The following is a 24253-nucleotide window of genomic DNA, read 5'->3' on the forward strand; positions in this document are numbered from 1 at the left end:
AAATGGACTACTGAGTGTCAGAAGGCCTTTACCCAACTTAAGGCAACACTCATGTCTGACCCTGTGCTACGGGCCCAAGACTTTGACAAACCACTCCTAGTAACTACAGATGCATCTGAGCATGGTGTGGGAGCAGTTTTAATGTAAGAAGGACCAGATCAAAACTTCCATCCTTTCGTGTTTCTCAGCAAGAAACTGTCTGAGAGGGAAAGCCACTGGTCAGTCAGTGAAAAGGAATGCTATGCCATTGTGTACGCCCTGGAAAAGCTATGCCCACACGTTTGGGGACGGCGGTTCCAGGTACAAACTGACTATGCTGCGCTAAAGTGGCTTCATACTGCCAAGGGAAACAACAAAAAACTGCTTTGATGGAGTTTAGTTCTCCAAGATTTTAATTTCGAAATTCAACACATTTCAGGAGCTTCTAACAAAGTAGCTGATGCACTCTCCCATGAAAGTTTCCCAGAATCAATTGGTTAAAAATCGTCCTTGAAATGTGAAAAGTCTTGTAGTTTTACATAATTTGTATTATATGTAAAGGTGCATGTGTTTTATTAATCTGTTTATTCTAAAGTTCTAGGAAGAAATCATCTAAAGTTCAAAGTGGGGAAGAAACCTTGTCAGGTTGGCAACGCTGTTTTTCTGCTGCCTTAAAGCAGGGACGGTAGCAAACACTGGAAGCCTATAGCCCAGTTTACACCAAGGCTCCACGCTTTGCCATGAGGGAATGGGCTGAACCGATGCTGAAAGGAGCCTTACACCTGATTTGCTCCCAGTCTGAGATGAAAATCCCCCTTCTGCCCCCTTCTCCTTTGGCCCTTCCCCTCTTCCTAAGCCCTCAGCCTTCTCTTCCCTCCTCCCCTCCCTCTACCACTGAACTACAATCCCCACAACCCCCTGCGTGGCGGGGTCCTGCCTCAGCTCGCGAGGACCCCTCCCGGCCGGCAGCGGAGCCGCCACGCAGGGCCGGATGTGGGATTGGTGCCCGGGCCAGCGCCGGGCCCCATATCCCCGTGGCAGGGAGGGGCTGTCCCGGCAAAGGCGGCTGTAGGTGGGGCTTGGCCTCTGGCGTTCTCGCTGGCCGCCTGTCTGCGCGCGCGGAGCCGCACGCCCGGGCGCCGTGTCATTGGCGAAGGAGACGATGTCCCACTGCAGCGGCGCTTCCCGCCTCCTGGGCCGCATCCTGCTCTGTGAGTATCGAGCCGGGCCGGGGCTGGCGGCAGCCCCGGACCCCGCCCTGACAGGGGCCCTCAGCGCCTGGCGGGCGCTAGGTCTGGCTGGGAGCCGGGGCTGGGGGGAGGCCTCGCGGCTCCCCTCCCCCAGCTGGGCTGGCTCCTGAGCCGGATGCTGGCCCGGGGGTGGGGCACGGCTTGGTGTCTCCGGGCTGGGCTAGCGCCCGCCCCCCGCTTGTGCGTCGGGGTGGGGGGCGCTGCCAACTGCTCCTGCTTTTTGTTGGGACCCTCCCGGGTTTCCCCAGCGCCGGGGATCATCCGCGGGTAGCTGCCCTCTGGGGTCGCAGGGGGGAGCGATTAGTCCCGCCTTCACGGGCGGAGGCGATGGCTGCAAACGGCACCTCCCGGTTCGGAGCCGTTCCTGGCTCTCGCACGGGGGTCTTCAGCCCTAGGTCTCCAAGCCCCTTGCAGGTGAAGTTGGGATCATTATCTCCCTCTGAGGGATGGGGTGGGGGGGAATTGCACCCAGAGCTGGGAAGTGACTTTCCGTAGGCTGGTGGCAGAAGTAGGAAAAGAGCCCAGTTCTCCTGTGTCCCAGGCCAGTGATCTAGTTCATTAACTTGCTTTGCAAGATCGTATTAGAGCTGCATGGTGGGAGAGGTAATATTTTGTATTGGACCAACTTCTGTTGGTGAAAGAGGCAAGCTCTTGAGCTACAGAGAGCTCTTTGTCAGGTCTGGAAAGGTATTTAAAGTCCCATGTCAGCGCCTTGTCAGGCAGTTTCATGTGAGTGGCAACCCTCAGGGGGCACGTTAGATGGTACAGGTGAGCGTGTCTTTTAGCAGAACTTTGTAGCTGTTCAAAAAAAGTTGGGTGCGATTGTTGTGTGTACTTTTCCTTCTCACACTTAACACCTGTTGCTGACAGCCTGTGTTTTTTGAAGAGAGAGAGAGAGAAATCTGTGAGAGTTATAAAGTTCACTGAACATGTAATGGAGAAAACTTCCTTTTTAGGACATAATTGTTTTACAGTACTGTAAATGGTGAGCAGAGTGTGAACACGCAGGTCCAATTGTTGAGGGCGCTGCGTGGAGCTGTGCCCGCCAGCAAAATCAGAGGTGGTCATCTGTTACTCTTTCTTAAAATACTAAAATCCTTAAAATTAAAGTCCCTTCCTCTGTTAGCTGAGAGTCCTGTATGTCATAAAGGCCAGCACTGAATGAACAGGGGAGTTTCTAGAAAGAATAAGAACAAATGGTATTTCTTTAAAGTCTAAATTCACTGTCCATTTTGGTCAATTTCACAGTCATAAGATTTTAAAAATCATAAATATCATGATTCAGCTATTTCAATCTGAAATTTCATGGTGTTGTGATTGTAGGGGTCCTGATCCAAAAAGGAGTTGTGAGTGGGTCACAAGGTTATTTTGTGCTGCCACCCTTCTGTGCTGCTGCAGACGATGGTGCCGCCTTTAGAGTTAGGCATCTGGAGAGTGGCGACTGCTGCTGGCTGGGATCCCAGCTTTGAGGGCAGAGGCACTGCCAGCAGCAGTGCAAAAGTAAGGATGGCATGGCACAGTATGGTATTGCCACTCTTATTTCTGCACAGCTGCTGGTGGGGTGCTGCCTTCTGAGCTGGGTGCCTGGCTAACTGCCACTGCTCTCCGGTTGCCCAGCTCTGTAGGCAGCGCAGAAGTAAGGATGGTAATACCGGACCCCCTTAAAATGACCTTGCAACACCCCTGAATTCTTTGGAACTCCATGCAGGTGCAGGATTCTGCCTGTGTGCTTTAAATTACAGGATTGGAGCCTAAGTCAGTGTCCACTCTTGCTGAAACAAACATCCCTTTGTGCTCCCTTTACAAAACTTGGACAGGGCATCAGGAAGAAAGACACTCACATAAGGCTTTTTGTTTGTTTGTTTTGTTTTTTGTTTTACTTTTTAAAGGATTTTTGGAAAGATATTTAGTATGTACTGGTTAACAGCTACTCTGTTAGGAACAACACTTTTACAAATAATATTTTAAAAAACAAACTGTCAGTTGACAAATTCAAACACCTGAAGTTCCAAATGGGGTGGTGAAACTTCTGTCCAGGAGTCCAAGCCTCTGCATCTGTGCACTGAACACCATATTTTATTTTGCTTGTCATCCAACAACATACTCCATCATACAACTCCGCTTAATAACACTTACTCTATAACATCTCCTGTCATACAGTTTGACAATAACCTAGTCCCTTTTCCACAGGGATTTTGAGGCTGAACATATTTTTTTTGTATAAAAACCACTGTTAATAAATCTGTTCTGCACAGTGATGATTTTGATCATAAGTTGCTGATTTTGATTGTAAGACGGGTACAAACTTATTCTTGTTTGTACTTGATGATCTTGCAACATGCCCTTGCTTGTCTTAATTGTAAAGAATCAGCATTTAAATCCTCGTGTTGTGAAATAATTTGTGTATAATGCTAATGAATGGCAAACTAACTCAAAGGTTAGAAGTTATGCACCACTTATATGGAATGTTGAGGCATTAAAGACTGCTCACATATGTATGTAGATAAGCACACAGTATTGTAAGTGAAGATATTGCATGATTGAATTGAAATGAATCAGGATTCTAGTGGGGAGAGGAAATCATGTGGGAACATTGAGTTTTTTTTAAAAACACCATCTTTGAAAAAATTAATTAATAAAAATGGCTATACATTTGTGGAATGCTGTGAGTGGATGGGAGATTGATATAGCATATAGCAAAATATGAGAAACATATAAGGTTGCTGTTTCAGCTCCAAAGTTACCTTGAATAACATAGTTGTATCATTATGATAGATAGATAAATATATTGAGGCTTTCATATCTATAGGACAACTCTAACAGTAGCCATTATTGGGTTTATTTTTCTCTTGGCATGAAGGGGAATGATTATGCAAGATGGCTGTCTGATATCGTGCTGACCAGCTCAGCCTGTCATAGCTAAAGCTCCTACTATTGAGTGCTTCATTGCAGTATCTCAGGGTGGCCATGGTGGTGGTTGTTTCCCCCCACCCCCATCCACGTTTGGAGCAACTTCTCTTTTGGCTGCTATTGTTGGTCCATTTCAATGCAACCGAATCAGCCATATGGTTCATCTGTATGTTGCTGATGACCATCTAATGCTGGACTCCTTGCTATAGGAAAAGATGGGGAGGTTGATAGGGACTGAGGTTTTGCTAGTCATTAGTGCAGGTGCCCATTAGTATTGGATTTACTGGTAGAGACCTGCACGGATACAAAATTTTGATCCACATCCATCCATGATCCACAAACATTTTCTGCGGATATCCATGGATATCAAGCAGATTTGCAGGGCTTTGTTCATTAGGTGTGGTGAGTATAAGCACTCTCATAACATTCAAGACTGGCTTATCTAAACTCCTAGACTCTTGTTAAGTTTATTGCTGTGAATTTCCATGTTTGTAGGTTATTTTTAGTTAAAACTTGAGTTATCTTTACTTCTAATTTCAGTTGAAGATTATGTTCCAAAAATAGAGTGAAAGCTGTATAAAGCAGCTCCTCAAAGGATTGACCATTTATTGCTTAATTGAGAGAGCCTTCTGATAAAGCGTGAGGAGAGGCAAACACTCAAGACAGTTATCCAGTAAATGTTCCTCTTGGACAGGCAGATCTTGAAAAATTTACCCAGCAAATACTAGCTTGGGAACTAAGCCCAACTACTAAACAAGATGGAAAAATAGCTGTATTGCTAGGCTCCTCTGTTGTTGCATTCTGCAATTTGAAGGAATGAAAGTTGAGTACTGTCTGGGCAGAAGGGGGTTGCTAACTGTGTTAGGTGGTCCTCCTAGGAGAAGAGACTCAGGTTTCAAACCAAGAACATCAGTTGATCAGCTAATTTGTAGAAGCTGTGCCAATCACACGTGCCCTTTGGATTTTTGTCTTCAGGTAGTTTATCACTACAGTGGTAGGTTGTCCTCTGGAACGATGTGCAACCACTTTGCGTGACTGCCGTGGAGGTGAAACCGCGTTATATTGAACTTGCTTTGATCCACTGGAGTCGAGTGCACAGCGCCCCAACCCCCTCTGAGCACTGCTTTACCGCGTTATATCCAAATTCGTGTGATATCGGGTCGCCTTATATCGGGGTAGAGATGTACTGTGTTAGCAAATGAGAGAATTAGTCTGAAATCAACAAGATGAAATTCAGTGAAGTGCAAAGTGCTTCATTTAGGAAGGCAAAATCAAATGCTCAACTACAGAATGGGGAATAACTGGCTAGACAATAGTACTGCTGAAAAATCTTGATTATAGTGGATCACAAATTGAGTATGAGTCAACAATGTGATGCAGTTGCAAAAAAGGCTAATATTCTGGGGTGTATTCACAGGAGTGTTGTGTGTAAGATGTGGGTGGTAATTATTCTGCTCTATTCAAAACTGATGATGCCTCAGCTGGAATACTGTGTCCGAATCTGGACGCCGTGCCTAGGAAAGATGTGGATAATTTGGAGAGAGTCCAGAGGTGAGCAGGAAAAAAAAAAGGAGAAATGGTTTAGAAAACCTGACCTGGGGAAACCTGACCTTACCTTAAGGAAATCTTAAAGAAACTAATAGTGTTAAATCTTGACAAAACTGAGGGATATCTAATAACATGTGATGACTGTTGAGAGTTGTTATGGGGAGGACTGTGATCAATTGTTTTCTGTATGCAGTGAAGGTAGGACACAAAGTGATGGGCTTAGTCTGGAGCAAGGGAGATTTAGGTTAGGTATTAGTAAAAAGCTTCAAACTATAAGGATAGTTAAGCACTGGACAGAACAGGTTGGACAAATATCTGTCAGGGGTTGGTCCGCTTTAATGCGATCTTGCCTCAACCAGGGTGGTTGGACTACATGACCTCTTGAGGTCCTTTCCAGCTCTACATTTCTATGATTCTGTGACATGAGGAAGGTTGATGTCAGCCTGGAAGGTGCACGAGACGAACAAGAGCTGCTGATCCTGATTGACAAAACAAGGCAAAGGTGAAGAGGAAAACTGGGGTACCACATGTGCTTGCAACAACAACTTGCTATTTAATAAACTATTTAAAAAAATCTTTTTGTTATACTTTCTTTCCCTTCGTATCGTCACTCCACATTTTTTTTCTTCATATAAGAGGTCGTGGTGTATCTTTTCCAAAGTTGTTGTCTTCATGTTTCCTCTTATCTTAGAGTAGATTGATTTTAAACAGACAGGTAATCATCAAGTGATCCATCCCCTGTCACTCATTCCCAGCTTCTGGCAAACGGAGGCCAGGGACACCATTCCTTCCCATCCTGGCTAATAGCCATTGATGGACCTATTCTCCATGAATGTATCTAGTTTGTTTTTGAACCGTTGTGGTCTTGGTGTTCACAACATCCTCTAGCAAAGAGTTCCACAGAGTGACTGTGCATTATGTGAAGAAATACTTCCTTTTATTTGTTTTAAACCTACTGCCTGTTAATGTCATTTGGTGACTCCCTAGTTCTCGTGTTATGAGAAGTAGTAAACAACATTTCTTTATCTACTTACTCTACACCAGTGATGATTTTATAGATCTCAATCATATCTTCCCACAGCAGTCTCTTTTCCAAGCTGAAAAGTCCCAGTCTTACTAATCTTTCCTCATACAGAAGATGTTCCATACCCCTAATCATTTGTCTTGCCCTTTTCTGAACCAATTCCAATATATCTTTTTTGAGATGGGGCAACCACATCTGCACACAGTATTCAAGATGTGGGCACACCAGGGATTTATATAGGGGCAGCATGATATTTTCTGTCCTATTGTCTGTCCCTTTCTTAATTATTCCCAGTATTCTGTTCACTTTTTTGACCGTCACTGCACATTGACTGGATGGTTTCAGAGAACTACCCACAATGATTCCAAGATCTCTTTCTTGAGTGGTAACAGCTAATTTAGACCTCATCATTTTATATCTATAGTTGGGATCATGCTTTCCAATGTGCATAACTTTGCATTTATCAACATTAAATCTCATCTGCCATTTTGTTTTCCAGTCACCCAGTTTTGAGAGATCCTTTTATAGCTCTTCGCAGTCTGCCTGGATCTTAACTATCTTCAGTAATTTTGTATCATCTGCAAATTTTGCCACCTCACTGTTTAACCCTTTTTCCAGATCATTTATGAATATGTTCAATAGGACTGGTCAGAACAGACCCCTGGGGGACACAACTATTTACCTCTCTCCCTTCTGAAACTGGCCATTTATATCTACCCTTTGTTTCCTATCTTTTAACCAGTTACCAATCTATGACAGCACCATCCCTCTTCTCCTGTGGTAGCTTAATCTGCATAAGAGCTTTGGTGAGGGACCTTGTCAAAGGCTTTCTGGAAATCTAAGTACACTGGATCCCCTTGGACCACGTGCTTGTTGACCCCTTAAAGAATTCTGTTAGATTAGTGAGGCATGATTTCCCTTTACTAAAACCATGTTGACTCTTCCTCAACAAATTATGTTCATCTATATGCCTGACAATATTGTTCTTCATTATAATTTCTACCAGTGAGCCTGACTTCAGTACCAGGCATACAGGCCTGTAATTGCCAGGATCACCTCTGGAGCCCTTTTTAAAAATTGGCGTCACATTAGCTATCCTCCAGGCATCGGGTACAGAATCTGGTTTAAATGATAGGTTACAGACTACAGTTAGTAATTCTGCAATTTCACATTTGAGTTCCTTCAAAACTCTTGGGTGAATACCATCTATCTGGTCCTGGTGACTTATTGCTGTTTAATTTATCAATTTGTTCCAAAACCTCATCTAATGATACCGCAGTCTAGGGCAGTTCCTCAGATCTGTCATCTAAAACGAATGGCTCAGGTTTGGGAGTCTCGCTTACATCCTCAGCCATGAAGACTGATGCAAAGAATTCATTTAGTTTCTCGCAATGGCCTTATCATCCTTGAGTGCTCCTTTAGCACCTCGATTGTCCAGCGGCCCCACTGGGTTTTTAGCAGGCTTCCTGCTTCTGATGCACTTCAAAAAAAAAATTACTATTACTTTCTGAGTCTTTGGCTAACACTAGACCAGTGTTTCTCAAATGTGGCCACGTGCTGCCTGCAATCACCAGTAGCTTTTCTTGCGGCCAGGACAGCCTCCTGAGTGGTGGAGGGCAAAGCAGCAGCTACTCCTCTCCTGGTTTCTACTGTATACAGCTGCCTTGCTGTTTGGTAATGCCACCAGCAGGGGTTGGTGCTCTGCCCTACATCTGGAGACATGTAGGCATGCTGGGGGAATGTTGGACTCCAGATGGCCAGTGAGTTCTCAACCCACCTTCCTGGGGATGGTGGGACTTTGGGCTTCAACTCTGGGATCCTAGGCCCCCCCTTTCTCCCAGTGCTTGCTGTGCTGGGGCTTGCACAGACCTAGTAAGCCTGCTGTGAAAGGTGATATTTGTATGTTTTTTTAATATCACTTGTTACAGCAAACTTACTAGTGCAGACTTCACAGCAGACTTGCTAGCTAGGTTGGAGGCTGTGAAAAGTGATATTTACAAACATAAAAATAATTTTTCAAGGCCTCCTGGCCAGCTGTCAAGTCTGCTGTGAAAAGTGGTATTCTGTTTAGTCTCAGTAAAGGATAGAGACAACTGTGTATTGTTTTTATTATTGAATCACCTCACTCCCCCCCCACTCCACCCCCTCCCAAACCCCTACATAAATAAATTAAAGATTTGGGCGTGTATAGGTGCATATTTATTTTCCTAAAGTTAATTATTTTAGGAAGACGTGTCAGAATGCACACCAGCAAGGGTTGGTGACGGCATGCTGAGGCCACCAAAAACTTATCCTCAGCTGTATACTGTCTAGTGCAATCTGCTCATTCCTGTATCCACCTTTTTCTTCCCAACCAAGTACACTTTTTCCTGAACCAAATTTCTTCTGCCATATAAAAACCATGTAACATGCTTCAGGACAAATCCATAGAAAGCTTGGAGTTCAAGCCGGTTTTGAGTTATCAGAGTGCATAAAAAAATATTTTAAACATTGGAAGATGCATCTCTTTTCACACTTGGCCAGCTTGTGAATGGCTCAGCAAGTGCACGTGTTCTTTCTTTTAATTATTTTTCTGGATAGGACTGAAACTGACACATCTCAGCCTCCAAAATTTTTTGATAAGCACCCAAAAATACATATGGAATAGCCAGTTGAACCTTAACAGTGGAACTGGTGGCATGATGCTACAGTATAATATAAATTTAGTCCATCAGTTTTTTAATAATGTACAAAAAATTCACTGAGAACACTTAAAATGGACTTTGCTGTATTATAAATAGGTAAACTGAGAACATCTTTCTATTGTCTAGGTTAGAGTCCTTTTCAATATTGAAGTGTAAATGGAACTTTAACCGTGGATGATTCAGTTATGCCTGTTCACCCTAGAAGAGTCAGCATAGTGAGCCTTTTAAAAGGATGTGTTTTTATGAGTGTACTTTTAAAACACTAGCCAGTGTGTAGGAGTGATTCTTTAGATACAAATGTATGGGAAGTCAAATTTCAAAAGTCATTTTTGGCTCTGGGCATGCTGTCAATGTTTGGGCACACACATGTCCCAACATACATAGACCTGGTCTAACCACAGAATTACACTGGTTCAACAAGCTATGTTTATGTTTTGTGTTTGTTTTTTAAACCAGTGTCCATTTTAGTGTATCCACACTTAGCTGCACTATTTTAAAATAACACATTTTTTCCTGACTGAAACTTTGGTCTGCTAAAGATTACCCTAAAATCACATTCAGTGCATTTCTTAGAGCTTCAGACATGGATTTACTTGATTTATTGGCATAATTGTTTCTCTTAAAACTTAAATTTATGTATTGTTTATTTCAAATAATAATTATTTGCGTATTGCTTCCAATATTGATCAAGCAGACAAAAGCAAGTGATTAGATTGAACCATTGCAAAGGCTTTTCTGACTTCTTAATAGACTGATGACATGCATATCTAACAGTTCTGTTACATACTGTCAGCCACCATATCCGTTTTCCCTTTGAACTCTCATTTTATTTACTGTTAGAAATGTTTGGTGCTATTTAGAGTCTTGTGTAACATTCTTTTCCACAATGTTTCTTCAGGAAAACAAGACTGATTACCTAATAGGTTGGAATCAGACATAGGCATGTGATATTATAATACTTCACATTATTTGGCATAACTGAAAAGTAGGGAAAAGACTGCAGCACCCGCAGGAGAAATCAGACTTGACTTAGTAGTGTATAAACGTCTTTTGATGTTGGTTTAGCCTCCCTTCTCATTTAGGTTGAATGGGGATACACATGTGCTGTATCTTTAAAAAGTTCTTTGCAAAGAGAAATCTCAGTAGGATTACTGTCCCTTTAGCCTTTCTGGGGGGGAAGCCTTGTAACTGCTTAGGTTTTAAATATTATGTAAAAGAAACCTGGACTAATAAGCCTTCCATAATTGCAATTTCTATCTGGTGCCTTTATTTTAAGATGTACTTGTCTACTTACCACAACATGTTACTGACATGTATTTGGTCGTTAGAGTTTGAGGGGGATAGCTCGGTGATTTGAGCATTGGCTTTCTAAACCCAGGATTGTAAGTTCAATCCCTGAGGGGGCCATTTAGGGATCTGGGGCAAAAATCTGTCAGGGACAGTAGTTGGTCCTGCTGTGAAAGCAGGGGACTGAACTCAATGACCCTTCAAGGTCCCTTCCAATTCTGTAAGATAGGTATATCTCCATATAATCTATTTATAAAATACTTGGAGAGGTGTGTGTGGTGGTGTTGGTGGTGGTGGTGGTGTTTTTTCTTCCAGCCAGTGAACTCTATGTACTGTGGTCTTGTTTTTTAAATGATGTGGCTCCCCTACAGGCACACTTGAGCATGTGCCTGTTCAAACCAAAGAGAGTCCAGATAGGATCTCTTTATTTTAGCGTCCCCTTCCCCTCTTTTTCTTAAAGTTCATCTCTTAACGTTTTTTCCTCTTAAGACTTTAGGTGCCTGAACAGCACCACATCTCTTGTAACGTATACTAATATTGCCTGTGTTGTCTGCTAGGAATGTACAATTTCCTGCTTAGAATAAGTATCACAAAATACATCCTGGTTAGGAAGGATTTCTAAACTATCCAAAGCCCATTATAGGGTTGAAATTCTCTGCTAGAGCTGACCTTTTTGCAAAAGGTTTTGTTAAGAATCTGTCCCTCTTTTCCCTAGCCACTCTTGTCTTTAATTTACGTGTGTGAAATGTAAGTGTGCCTTGCCAGCGATCCAATGATGAAACAGAATGTCTTAACTGTTCAGTAGGAAGGCAGTTAGTTCCCTTTCTTTTTAGTATGCATGTTCTGTACTCATTGGTTTTCTTTAGCTGTATATCTTCAGGGTGTTGGAAGCAATGAGAAGAGGCACATGCAAGCATCCTCTTGCTGAATTAGATGGAAAGTGGTGGTGATGGTGTTGATGGAGGGCCTTCCTTTTCCCCACGAGTCCAAGCATGGTTTTAAGTTTGTGGTTTCTAAGTCCCAGCAGCTAGGAGATTGTTGGAAAAAGCTTCTCTCACTGAATCTTCACCCTGGAGTGATCCTGCTGAGGATCACTCAACGTGCTAGATGTTTCAGATTGGCTAAGGTGTAATATGCGTATATATTGGAGGCTGTGCGGTACCTTGGCGATTCCCAGTTCTGACAATGCCTCACTCTGTGGCCATGGTTAAGTCTTAGGCCATGTTTTTAAAAGTGGCCTCTATTGTTGGTTGGTTTTTGAAACAGTTAGTTAGGGCCTGATATGCTGAGCACCCATACTGAGGGTTGCCAATTGTCTAATTGTACAAACCCAAACACCCTGGCCTGCCCCTCCCCTTCCCTGAGGCCTTATCTCTGCCCACCCCTTCTCTAAATCCCCACTCACTCCAGCCCCCCTCCATCCATTGCTTACTCTCCCCCACCCTCACTTGCTTTCACCGGACTGGGGCAAGGGGTTCGGGTGCAGGAAGGGATGCGGGCTCTGGGCTGGAGGGTGGGCCAAGGGGTTCAGAGCGTGGGAGACGGCTCCAGGCTGAGCCTGCAGCAGGGGGTTGGGGTGCAAGGTGCAGGCTCTGGGAGGGAGTTCAGGTACAGGAGGGGGCTCAGGGCTGGGGGAGGGGAATGGGGTACGGGAGACGATGAGGGGTGCAGGCTCCGACTGCACGGTGCTTACCTTGGTCGGTTCCCAGCAGCGACCAGCATATCCAGCTCCAAGGTTCAGGGGTGGTCAGGTAGCTCTGCATGGTGCCCTGTCTGCAGGCACCACCCCCACAGCTCCCATTGGTTGTGGTTCCTGGCCAATGGACTCTGCAGAGTCGACGCTCAGTGTGGGGGGCAGCACGCAGAGACTACGTGCACCCAGGAGCTAGAGGGACATACCGGTCGCTTCCGGGAGCCACGCAGAGCCAGCGCAGGTATGCTTTCCAGAGCCCTGTTGCACCACCAACTGGACTTTTAGCACTCTGTTAAAATCTCCTGGACTGGTTTCAGTAGCCACTGGGAGATTGATTCTGGGAGACTCCCTGACTGGCTGGGAGAGTTGGCAACCCTACCCACACTCCAGACAAAGTCAATGGGAGCTACAGGTGCTCAGCACCCGTGGGAATCAGGCCTGAGGTATCTAAGGTAGGGCACCCAAAATTAAAGTTTTCTGAAAATCTGAGTCTCAAACTTTGTCCTTCCCTTATGTAACTGTAGAATGGAGTCATGTCTGATTCATGGGGTGTTGAAAGGCTTAGTTCAGTAACATTTGTAAGGCCATATAGTAGGGTAAAGTAAGATTCTAGAAACACAAGTGATTATTAACCTTTTTATTTTATTATTTTTAGTGCAGCAGAATGGAGTACGTCACTGTTCCTATTCAGCCACGCGAAAAAATCTTAATATCAATACAAATACAAAGGTTATCTGCCAGGGTTTTACTGGCAAACAGGTGCGTATCTTTGGTATAGATGAAATGCTTAGTATAACCTTCTTTAAATGGAAAAAATTGAGTAGCCAAGAGATTTAACAGGTGTTCCGTATTTTTGTTTCATTTGTTGAGCATATATATGTCCTTTTAGCAAATGCAGACTTTTTAAAAGCTGGGTTATCTTATTATATCGCTGTTTGCATTATTTAGCCTTGTCACCACATCCAATATAAGGTATTTCTTCAAAAAGTTCTGTGAAGAAAATATTCTTTGTAGAAACTGCTTTCCTGTTTTCCGCTTTTGAATTTTTTCTGCTGAATTATCTTCTGGATAAAGGGAAATGTTCTTCATGGATGAAGCCATTTGCTTCAAGCAGTGTGTGTTGCTACTCTGCAAAACCATGTCCTGTATATAATTCTGTTACTGTTTGACACCACTGACTTTAATCCTCATTTTGTTTAGAACCAATCTTCCATGATATGTGTTAATTGAAGCTTTGTGTCCTCTGAATAAGAGGTTGCCTTGTGTAGTCACTTTATTCTTTGTATTTTCAATTTCCGACAGCAACCTGGAATCCCACCGTTTCCAATCCAGTTCATGCTCAAATTGAGTAACTGTGCTCTGTAGCATCTCTGGTTAGTGTTTGTTCATTCAAATGTTATCATTGAGACAATGCCTTTTGTTTTAAATTAAGAGTTTATTTTCCACAGGGAATCTGTGTAATTTTGTCATCTTAATTCATTTAATCCTTCTTTCGCATTCTCTCATTGTTACACATTTGAATGATGAAAAGACTGCATTAGATAGCAGAAGTGCATTGATATGAATTAGCAGCAGCTGCCAATATTGTTTTTGTGCACTTGATTATCATGTTTGTGATTTGTTAAAGCTGATTTGGAATATTAAAATGTGGGCCTCTGCTATGCTGTCTGAAAATGTATTGGCAGAGGAGAACTAACTGACTATTATCTTGTGATTTGGAGCCTCACTGCTCTGATCTAAAAGAAAAAAGGCATGCTGTATTCTGAAGGTCATTTAAAACTTTAATGTGCACTATAAAATAGCTATTCATTATGTCCACATGTCCCATTATATTACTACTGTGGGAATTCTGCGCCACTGCACGCATGCAGAATTCATGTTCCCCGGCAGATTTCTTTGCTTCTCTGTCATTTTCTGAGGGGAAGCAAAGGTAAGCTATGGTGGGGTGGGGGGGGGGGGGGGAGGACAGGACAGGGATGCCCATGGGTGTAATTTTGTGGGGGGCATTGCCCTCCCAAGCAGGCAAGGTGTGTAGGGCACACAGGGTCATGTGCCACTGCCACCCCATTTCTGCGAGTGGAGAGTTGCCCAGTTCAAGGAGGGTGCCACTTGGATGCTGCCTCCTGGTTACTAGTGCCAGTCAAGTTCCTCTTCTGTGTGTTGGGAACCATCCTGTTTTCTGTACAACAGTGAGTGCCAATGGGGGGAATGGGGCAGGAGGAGGGGAATGTGAGAGTTGGGGCAGGGGATAGTGAAGAAAGAAAGGGGGAGGGGATGGAACCATGCGTGGGGGCAGGAGCCCAGTATGTGGTGTCCCCTTGGCGGCAGCAGCTGGGGCTCCCTACTCACCCCTTAAGCAGGTCCATCAAATCCCCACCTCAACAAGCCCCACCCCCCTGCACTTGGACCACCCTGACAAGCCCTCTGGACCCCTACTCCATGGATCCCCAACTAGCTGCACTTGGACCCCCACCCCAGCAAGCTCTGCTCCCCTAGCATCCAGATTCCCCCTGCCAAGCCCCATCCCCTCACACACACTGCTCTTGCTGAGCCTCCGCCACCTTCCTCTGCACGCCCCCACATCTGGAAACATCCCCATCCCCCCCTCAATGAGCCCCTGTGCATCCAGATCCCCTACTGTGCCACTTGCACTCAAATTACCCCACAGAGACTCCTCTTACCCCACACTTGGATCCCCCCACACTAAACCCCTCTACACTTGGATCCTGCTGGGCTAAACCTCCATGCCCACACCTGATGTGCCTGGTGTGAGGGGCAGGGCGCTGGGGTGTTTCTGGGGTAGGCCTAGCCCTTGTGCTGGGTCAGGGTCGGGTGCAGCCTCGTGGCCAAATCCATGTTCAGGGAAGTGTGTGAATACCCAGAATTCTTGTTTCTGTTCATAACATAATGCATTTTGTTTGAATTCTCAGCGGAAAGGTTTGTATGCACCATGCTTGGGCATTAGCTTTTTTGTCTTCATACATTTTCAATAGAAATTTATGCCCTGAGTTCGGCCCTTAATCTCAAACCCTTTTTATGTTAATTAAATTTAAATAAAAAGTGGTATAGTGTGTGTGTGTGTGTGTGTGTGTGTGTGTGTGCTACAGTTCATTGTGTAACTCCTTGATAATGAATCCCTTTATTTTAACAATACTAAACTCCAAAGGATACAGAATGCTGTGGGCAGACTGCTGCCGTTCTCCAGAAAGTGAAATCATATCTCCCTCATTCTCCACAGCTTTTCCACATACAACAGTTTCCCTCTTGACTTCTTCAGATCTCTCCAAGAATTTACTCCACTCTTCCCCTGTGTCACCCTCCTTTCCATGGACATGCTCCTCTGTCCTCATTTATTCACTTGTGCTGCCTCCTTTATCTAGAAACCTTGCACCTCTTTATTTTCCATCAAGATTGAGATCACTCCCTCTTCTAAATCCCATTTCAAATCTTTTCTTTTCTTCTCAGTTTACAACCATAAAGTTGCTTTAATTCTACATAGATTATATAAACACGGGAACATGTTAAGAGTACAAACAGTTTTAATAGTGAATAGTTGGGTTTCCTTTTTTAAACAGTATTTTATTTTAGAATATTACACTTCTTTAGAATGTTTGACAAACATGCTGCAATTTCACATACATTGAAATAAGCCTTTTAGATGGCATACATAAAACTTGTAGTTTATATTTTACTCTGAGTTTGATATATGCTTCTAATTTACTTTCTCTTGTTGGAAAATATTTGATCTTAATTACAGTTCCATAACGTGCCTTCAGGTTTTATATGTTTTATTTGAAGGGGTATAAAAGTGTTCTTTTTGGCTTGCATCTTCTGAAGTTTCCTGTTTATCTTTTATAGGGCACCTTTCATAGCCAACAGGCATTGGAATATGGCACCAAACTAGTAGGTGGAGTTTCCCCAGGGAAGGGGGGCAAAACTCATCTGGGCCTGCCAGTCTTTAACTCCGTGAAAGAGGTAATCGTATAGTAGTGGATGGACTACTAGACAGTAAAGATGGGGGTGGGAAGGTTGTCAAAGCTGAACACGCTAGAACTTGCCTAGCATCCAGAGTTAAAGAGGGACAGAATCTGAGAGTGGAGTCATGGTTACATTTCTGGTTTTAAAATATGTGAGAAATAAAACCATGATGGTCTGTGGTCAGTGTCTGTATAATAGTGGGCACAACCAATTAATCAAGTTGGAGTTCATTTTCCATTTTAAGTCACTTTTTTTCATTTGTGCATAGCAATAAAATAAAATAAAATATAAAATAAAATAAAGGCCTAGATGTCATTTGGTGTCAACTTACCTTTATTTTATATGGAGAATGTTAGATAGCCTTTATGACTTAAGCTCTTGATAAATAGATCATAAAAACGGAATGAATAAATGGAATGAAGAGGACTCTTTACTGTATGTGGTGTAAACTTCTTGGAAGATGAACCTATTTTAGGAATCAGTTCTGCAGCTATTCCATTTATATCTCCTGTTAATCTGAATGAAATAGCTATGTACAGAATTGTTGTGACCATAGACTTGGAAACTTCTGATTTATTTTTTGTCATAAATATTTAAATAGAGACATTTGAAGAGTTAGTTGCCCAATGTACTCTTAAGGTTTACTGAATGTTTCATATGCTTTTTGTTAATGTATGTTTAGGCTAAAGAACAAACAGGTGCCACTGCCTCTGTTATATATGTGCCTCCTCCATTTGCTGCTGCTGCAATTAACGAAGCTGTTGATGCAGAAATCCCCTTAGTTGTGTGCATTACCGAAGGTATTCCACAGCAGGATATGGTTCGGGTTAAACATAGACTGATCCGTCAGGATAAGACTCGATTAGTGGGCCCAAATTGTCCTGGAGTCATCAATGTAAGTGTTTGAAGCAAACATTTCTTTTCATGTTTTGGAGACTAATCCATCTTTAGTGAAAGTAAAAACATCCAAGAAAACAAGATGAAAATATTTTTGAAAAGTATTTGTTATTTCTACTCTTTTAGCCTGGAGAATGCAAAATTGGTATCATGCCAGGCCACATTCACAAGAAAGGAAGAATTGGTAAGTCTTGCATATTCATGCTGAAGCTGAAATATGTTGTTGTATCATTTCATGTCATGATGTATAACTAAGCAATAGATATACAGTGTAACAAGTCGTTAGTGAATTTAGCAATGGTCAGTAGAGCCAAATTAACAATTCTGGAGATTGAAGCCCCTTATTTTGCCACAGACATTGCTTGAGCAGAAGTAATGCAAACAAGGGGTTAGAAAGGATTCTTGAGGCAATGTGAGCCGTTTTGTTTTCTTAAAATTAGCTCTAAAAACATTATCTGAGGATTTTAAAGAATCAAATTCCTAAACACTTGTCTTCTCAGCACTCCGAGGGTTTTAAGAGGGAGGAAAATAGGCTTAATGTTGATTTGTCTGCATCTATATGCCATGGTGATGAATATTTGATTAATTCAGATAGCGGGCAGGGAGGACAGACCATATCAGGCATCACACATTGGGTCAATGACACAACCAGGAATGGATGTCTGGAGTCTTGATTCCTACTCCCGTTCTTAAAACACTAGAAACTTTCTTTTTGTTAGAGTGACAATGTTCGATATGCCATGTAAATTAGGTGCTATTATACATAGAGCTTTTGGGCTTCTACTTTAGACAGGGTACACTTGGTTTGACTTCAGAATTGTGCACCATCTGGTGTCACTCTTCACAAGATTTTTACATACAAGATCATGCTTCTTAACTGCCAGTTGGGACATGCTGAGTCAAAACCAGAAGGAGAAGAGTGTGCTAGCTGTGCTTCAAAACTCTTGCGTTTAGTGTCGCTGCAGTGCAAATTTGAAGGTGAAAGCAGAAGCTGGATGCAGTAGTAAGTATTAGCATTTGGATCACATCTCTGATTTCAAAAGTAGCCATAAACCTGAAATTGAAAAATCAAAGACTAGTGCAGGTATGCCCTTTGTAGCTACATTCTTTTAATAGTCATAAAGCGTTGGTTTGATGGTATCATCTCAAGTTGTCTTGCATTCCCTTCTGAATCAAACCTCTTCTAAATGTCTGCAAGAGATGTCAGATACTCACAAAATGTTTGAGAGAGAGAATCCAGGGCAAGGCCCATGAAGTACTTAATCTTCTCGCATCTGTATTGTCCACCCCGCAATGGAAGTACGGCCAGCAGTGTTCTAAGACTCCTGTGAGTGCAAATGTGAGCTTTATGGCACCTTTGCACCCCTCTCCCTGGCTCTTTTTTTTTTGTACTATGTGCTCCTTGGGTCTCTTTCCTCCTCTTTCTCCCCTCCTCCTCCTGCCTCCCCCCCCCCCCGCCATTTCTGAAGGATTTTTGGACCCTTCATAGTAATATACTAATACTCTAAAGAAATATAAACTACAACATCAACAAAAAAGCCAGTTTTCTGCTGTTTAATCTCCAGCTGTTTAAATGATTTTTTATCTCAATTAAAAAACAAAACAAAAAAACCTTATTCTGTCCGACTGAGTGTCGGATGGTGAAGAAGTTCACAGTTAGGCTTGAAAGAATTAAATTTAAATTAGTAGATAGAATCATAGGACTGGAAGGGACCTGGGAAGATCTGGGCCAGATCTGCACTTATGGCAGGACTAAGTATCTAGACCAGGGATTGGCAACCTTTTGGAAATGGCGTGCCGAGTCTTCATTTATTCACTCTAATTTAAGGTTTCGCGTGCCAGTAATACATTTTAACATTTTTAGAAGGTCTTTTTCAATAAGTCAATAATATATAACTGAACTATTGTTGTATGTAAAGTAAATAAGGTTTTTAAAATGTTTAAGAAGCTTCATTTAAAACTAAAATAAAATGCAGAGCCCCCCCGGGGCCAGTGTGAGTGCCACTGAAAATCAGCTCACATGCTGCCTTCGGCACCCGTGCCATAGGTTGCCATTCCTGACAGGTATTTGTCTAATCTGCTCTTAAATCTCCAATGATGCAGATTCCACAACCTCCCTAGGCAACTTATTCCAGTACTTAACCACCCTGACAGTTTTGAAGTTTTTCCTAATGTCCAACCTAAACTGTCCTTGCTGCAATTTAAGCCCATTGCTTCTTGTCCTGTCCTCAGAGGTTCAGAGAACAATTTTTCTTCAAGTGTTTGCTCATATTAGGTGTGTGTGCTCGCCCCGTGCACCAGTGCCAGAAGTTTTTCCCTCAGTGGTATCCCTAGGGGACTGGCTCTGCCACCGTCGGGATTGGGACGCACATACCGCGGTATAAGGGGCGCCACTGGCTCCACCCACCCTCAGTTCCTTATTGCCACCAGTGATGGTGCTGGAGCGTCAGCTGCTTCAGCTAACCTTTTTCGCTTTGTTCAGTGTTACGAACTTTTTCTTGTCAAATAGTTGTACATAGCTAAGTTATCCCTTAGTGTCTTAATGTTAGTGTGTTTGACTTGGTTAGTCCTGAACGGGACTTGGCCTAGGGACAGGTCATGCTTTAATCGCTGCAAAAAACCTATGCCCATCAGCGATCCACACAACAGTTGTTGCTTATATGTGAATCGCCCACACACATTACACAAGTGCCATAACTGCAAGTCCTTCAAGCCTCAACCAAGGAGGAGTGGAGACATCCATGTCAGTGCTCCTTACGGAGTGGCTCCAATGCCAGCACTGGAGCAGTTGAGGTCTGACTCTGATGCTGCGGCGCTCGGGGCAGTGCTGAGCACCTCATGGGTGCTGTTGATGGACCGTCACCGATCACCTTCCCTGGCACTGGCCAAGTGACAAAAGACCAGGAGAGGAAGATCTACATCCCACAAGGGAGAGGAGGGCATCTCGGCACCTCCAGCTGGGAGTCGGGCCCAGCTCTGGTCGATTGATCTAGCCCACCCCGACCATGTCTGCCACACCGGACAGTGACACGGGCCTTCCTCAGTTAGAGGTCCTATCAATGCGCGAGGCCCTGCAGGCAGTGCAGGATATCCTGGCGCTACCAGTGCTGCCCACTCCAGCTACTGTGGTACCCCAGTCTAAGGCTAAACCCGCCTTGGGTCCTTTTTATAGGTCCCTGTCTCAGTGGCACTGCTCCCTATTGCAGGGGACATCCCACCAGAGCTTGCCTGCATGGAGCCACCAGGCCTCAAAGGCAGAGAGGCAGGCTCGACAAAGCCTTGGCCGTTCTCTGGCCTCAGGGCACTGCCCACAGGGTTTGAGACACACCTCGCCGGTGACCTGGAAAAGGCCTGTAGAGGTGCGCCCTTCCTGGCATCAGCAGCACCGAGACCAGCCCAGCGCTTCATCCATGGCTTGGCACTGATTGCGGGCCCGAGACAGTCGATCCCAGGAGCGGAGTCACCCATCATCAGCTTGCCAGTATGCGTCACCATGACACGGATCCCCTGTGTTGGGAGGAAAGTCCTCCTAGCGGCTGACCCACTCCAGTTCCCAGTCCTGCTCCAGATCCCGGTACTGGTCAAACAGCGTTAGGCATGGATTGCCGGAATGCCATTTCTGATTCACCAAATGCCGCCAGTCTTAGAGGACCCGCAGAAGGGACTAATCCTGAGCAGACAGCTCCCCATCAAGGTGCAGTGATAGGCACCTCAGCAAACAGGGTTGCCAATCCACTCGCTTGTGGTTGCCTGAGAACAACCACTCAGCCTCGGTCTCCGGCACTGGGCAGAAGTCGTTGCCGGCAGGCCAAAACCCAGCACGGAAGGTTCCCTCTATGTCAGCAGTACTGCCAACTCCATGGCCTCAGGGCCAGTGGCCGGCTGCCTGGTACCTGTGGAACCCTTGAGGCTTTACCCAGCTTTCACAAGGCTCAGGTCAGTGGCGGGGGCCTCGGAGAAACCATCAGCTTTGGTATTCTTTCCTCCCCCTGAGTCAGCCATTCCTGAAGAGAACTCCTCAGCCTCACATGGATCCCAGGGATCAACCAGTTGGACCACCAATGGACACATCAGACCCCATGGCACCGGATTCTTCCTCCCCGTCTTTGCCTGATGAGGTGATTGCGGGTCCCGCTCACCCACTTCCTCAGGATGATATTAAGGCTCATCAGGAATTGTTGAAAAGAGTTGCCTCTAACTTGGCGCTCTAGGCGGAGAACCTAGAGGAACTGTCAGACTCCTTATTCAATATCCTCGGCTCAATGGTACCAGGCAGGGTAGCTCTCCAGATTGTTCATTTTTTCTGAAATGTTGTGCCCGGTATGGGACACAGTACTCCAGTTGAGGCTTATTCAGAACCAGGGACCTTATAGCTGATGGCCACGTGGCAGGAGTTGGAGGAGCAGCAACACCTGTTTCCCTGGGCCACTTCCTCATAGCCCTAGCACCTTCCTGGCCCTTTGTATCAGGGGTGTCAGTCTGGCAGTCCTCAGGCTGGAGCTCCCTATTGCTCCTTTCACCCTGCCCAGCACTGCTTAATCTAAGGTACTCCTCTAAGGCAGCCAGTCCTTCTTCCTTGCACTCCAGGAAGAGACTGTCTCTGCACTGTTGAGCAGCCCTTCTAATATGGCCCTGCCTGGCCTTGATTGGCTGCTCCAACAAACCTTCCCTTGATTGGCTATTTACAAACCCTCCTGCCATTGCTTAGGTTTTGCACAGCCTCCCTGAGAGCTGCTTTAACTCTCCATCTACCTGTGTGGGGCAGCCGTCCCACCACAGACACGTTTTGACAACCCAGTTTTGGGTCATGACCAAAGGATAGGGCAGGAAACCCAGGGAGGTTAGGTCTTGAAGTTGAGGAGGCTGCAGCCCACCTCATGCTCACCTCAAAGCAGCTGCTCCTGTGGCTTCAGTCCTGTGAGACTGTCTGTCTGGGCTTAGCTTGACTCCCCACAGTAGTTGCAATGGTGCTCAGGTTTGGCCCAGCTGTCCCTCTGTCATGATGACTGGATGGGACCAGCCACGTGAAATTTGAGTGACTGGCACTGCAACCTCATGCATCAATGCGCAATACCAGTCCACAAATTTAGTCCAGCTGTCTCCCCATCAAAGGGCCTGGGCCAAACTTTAATGACACTACTGCCCCAATGGTTGCAATCCCCAGAGCAGGGAGCCAAGCCCAGCCAGTCCTGCTGGACGGGATTTGTAGGAACTGCCACTATGGTGTACACATAATGTACTTATTTAGTACTTGCTTATTTTGTTACCTACAATATAGAATATACAGAGAGAAATATTTAGTAAGCCAGATTTTTTTTGTATTAAAACTTATTTACTGGGTCGTGACAGGCCATCAAAATTTATATATGGGTCCTGACTCTTAAAAGGTTGAGAACTACTGTCAGTTTGCTTTTGTAATGGGCTCTGTGTGTAAAGCTCTACTGTGAGGAGTGCTGTTTGGCCAGTGCTTCTGGCTTGTTGGACAACTTTAGATAACTCACAACTAAGTGACAGGAAAGCTGATCAGAAACCAAGGGGGAGGGCAAATCTAATCTTAAATACTATATAGTATGAATCTTCACGTGTATGCACGTATATCTGGGAAGTATTGAATATTCCCTTATCATAAGCATAATTCCTAATTCTGAACCTTAGAGTCCAAAATGCGGGTGCCTGCATGAAACCTCCAAGCTTAATTACCAGCTTGGATCTGAAAGCGCTGCCATCAGCCAAAAATTTCCAGTGTTTGGCTCACTCGGGTCTCCCCAAAACCTTCCCTGGGGGGACCCCAAGACTCAGATGCCCTGAGTCTTACCACAAAGGGAAATAACCCCATTACCACACAAAGGACAATGAACTCCCTCTCCCATTTGTCTTCTCTTTACTTCCTCGCCAGGCTTCCCCTCCGTGGGTTATCTGGAAGATTTATTTGTACGTTAAACTCCTTGAATTACAAAACAGCAGAGGCAATTTACCTTCCCCCCTCCTTCTTTTCCCCTCCCAAGTCTTTCCCTGAGAGAGAGCCGTAAATCCTGGCACAGGGATTTCTATCCCCTAGAGCCTCAACTTAGAAAAGAAAATCCAACAGGTTTTAAAAAGAAAAGCTTTATATAAAAAGAAAGAAAGACATAAAAATTGCTCTCTGTATCAAGATAACAATATACAGGGTCAATTGCTTAAGAAAGAAAAATAGTCAAATAAACCAGCCTTATTCAAAAGAAATACTACATTTAAACATCCCAGCAACTACACATCATGTAAATACAAAAAAAACATAAAAGCCTATTGTTTTCTACTTTGTACTCACAACTTGGAAACTGAAGATTAGAAGCTTGAAGATAGAAAGAATCCCTCATAGCCGAGAGACAGACAAAAGACACACAAAGGGACACACACCCAAACATTCCCTCCCTGAGCTTTTAAAAATCCGGTTTCCTGATTGGTCCTCTGGTCAGGTGTTTGATTCCCTTTGTTAACCCTTTACAGGTAAAAGAAACATTAACCCTTAGCTATCTGTTTATGACATCCCTATGGTCTTCTAAAGTTATATCCCTGAACATGTGTACTAATGCGTATCCAGAAACCAGTTCATTACATACAATACTAACAACCTTGTCTTCTTCCTTTTAAGGTATTGTGTCAAGGTCTGGCACCCTGACGTATGAAGCTGTACATCAGACGACGCAAGTTGGATTGGGACAGTCCTTCTGTATTGGTGGGTTTCTTCCACCAAACGCTCTGTTAAAGACAGACAGGCCCAGTCAGTGTGTAAGAACCACAACACATTAGATTCTAGAAACTATTGAATGCCTTTTTAATTTTGGTTAGAAATGTTACACCTTTTTAACCAACCTAACTCAGGCACTTTTCATCAATAACGATTGCAATTCAGCAGACTATAACCAGCCTTTTCTGTTAACTAACTCTTATGTTCAAAGCCTGGCCAAAGCAGTCTTGCATGGAAAACTGCCAATATGCAGGAACCTGCTGTGGTTTTAGTTTT

The 24253-nt window shown here is 44.2% G+C and overlaps 1 protein-coding gene and 1 long non-coding RNA gene across 2 annotated transcripts in view; both read left to right on the top strand.

The window, feature by feature from the left end:
• Nucleotides 1-24253, top strand: part of LOC142046921 (uncharacterized) — a 250109-nt gene that overhangs the window by 216702 nt on the left and 9154 nt on the right. The window lies entirely within an intron of this gene.
• SUCLG1 (succinate-CoA ligase GDP/ADP-forming subunit alpha) overlaps nucleotides 927-24253 on the top strand; it is a 32414-nt gene continuing 9087 nt past the window's right edge. The window contains exons 1-6 of the mRNA XM_032775192.2: nucleotides 927-1190; nucleotides 13031-13134; nucleotides 16234-16350; nucleotides 17036-17248; nucleotides 17377-17434; nucleotides 23882-23965. Of these exons, the coding sequence (XP_032631083.1) occupies nucleotides 1142-1190; nucleotides 13031-13134; nucleotides 16234-16350; nucleotides 17036-17248; nucleotides 17377-17434; nucleotides 23882-23965 (625 nt within the window). The 5' untranslated portion in view covers nucleotides 927-1141. The remainder of the gene's footprint in view (nucleotides 1191-13030; nucleotides 13135-16233; nucleotides 16351-17035; nucleotides 17249-17376; nucleotides 17435-23881; nucleotides 23966-24253) is intronic.

This window comes from Chelonoidis abingdonii, chromosome 5 (genome assembly GCF_003597395.2).
Source record: "Chelonoidis abingdonii isolate Lonesome George chromosome 5, CheloAbing_2.0, whole genome shotgun sequence".
Lineage (NCBI taxonomy): Eukaryota > Metazoa > Chordata > Testudines > Testudinidae > Chelonoidis > Chelonoidis abingdonii.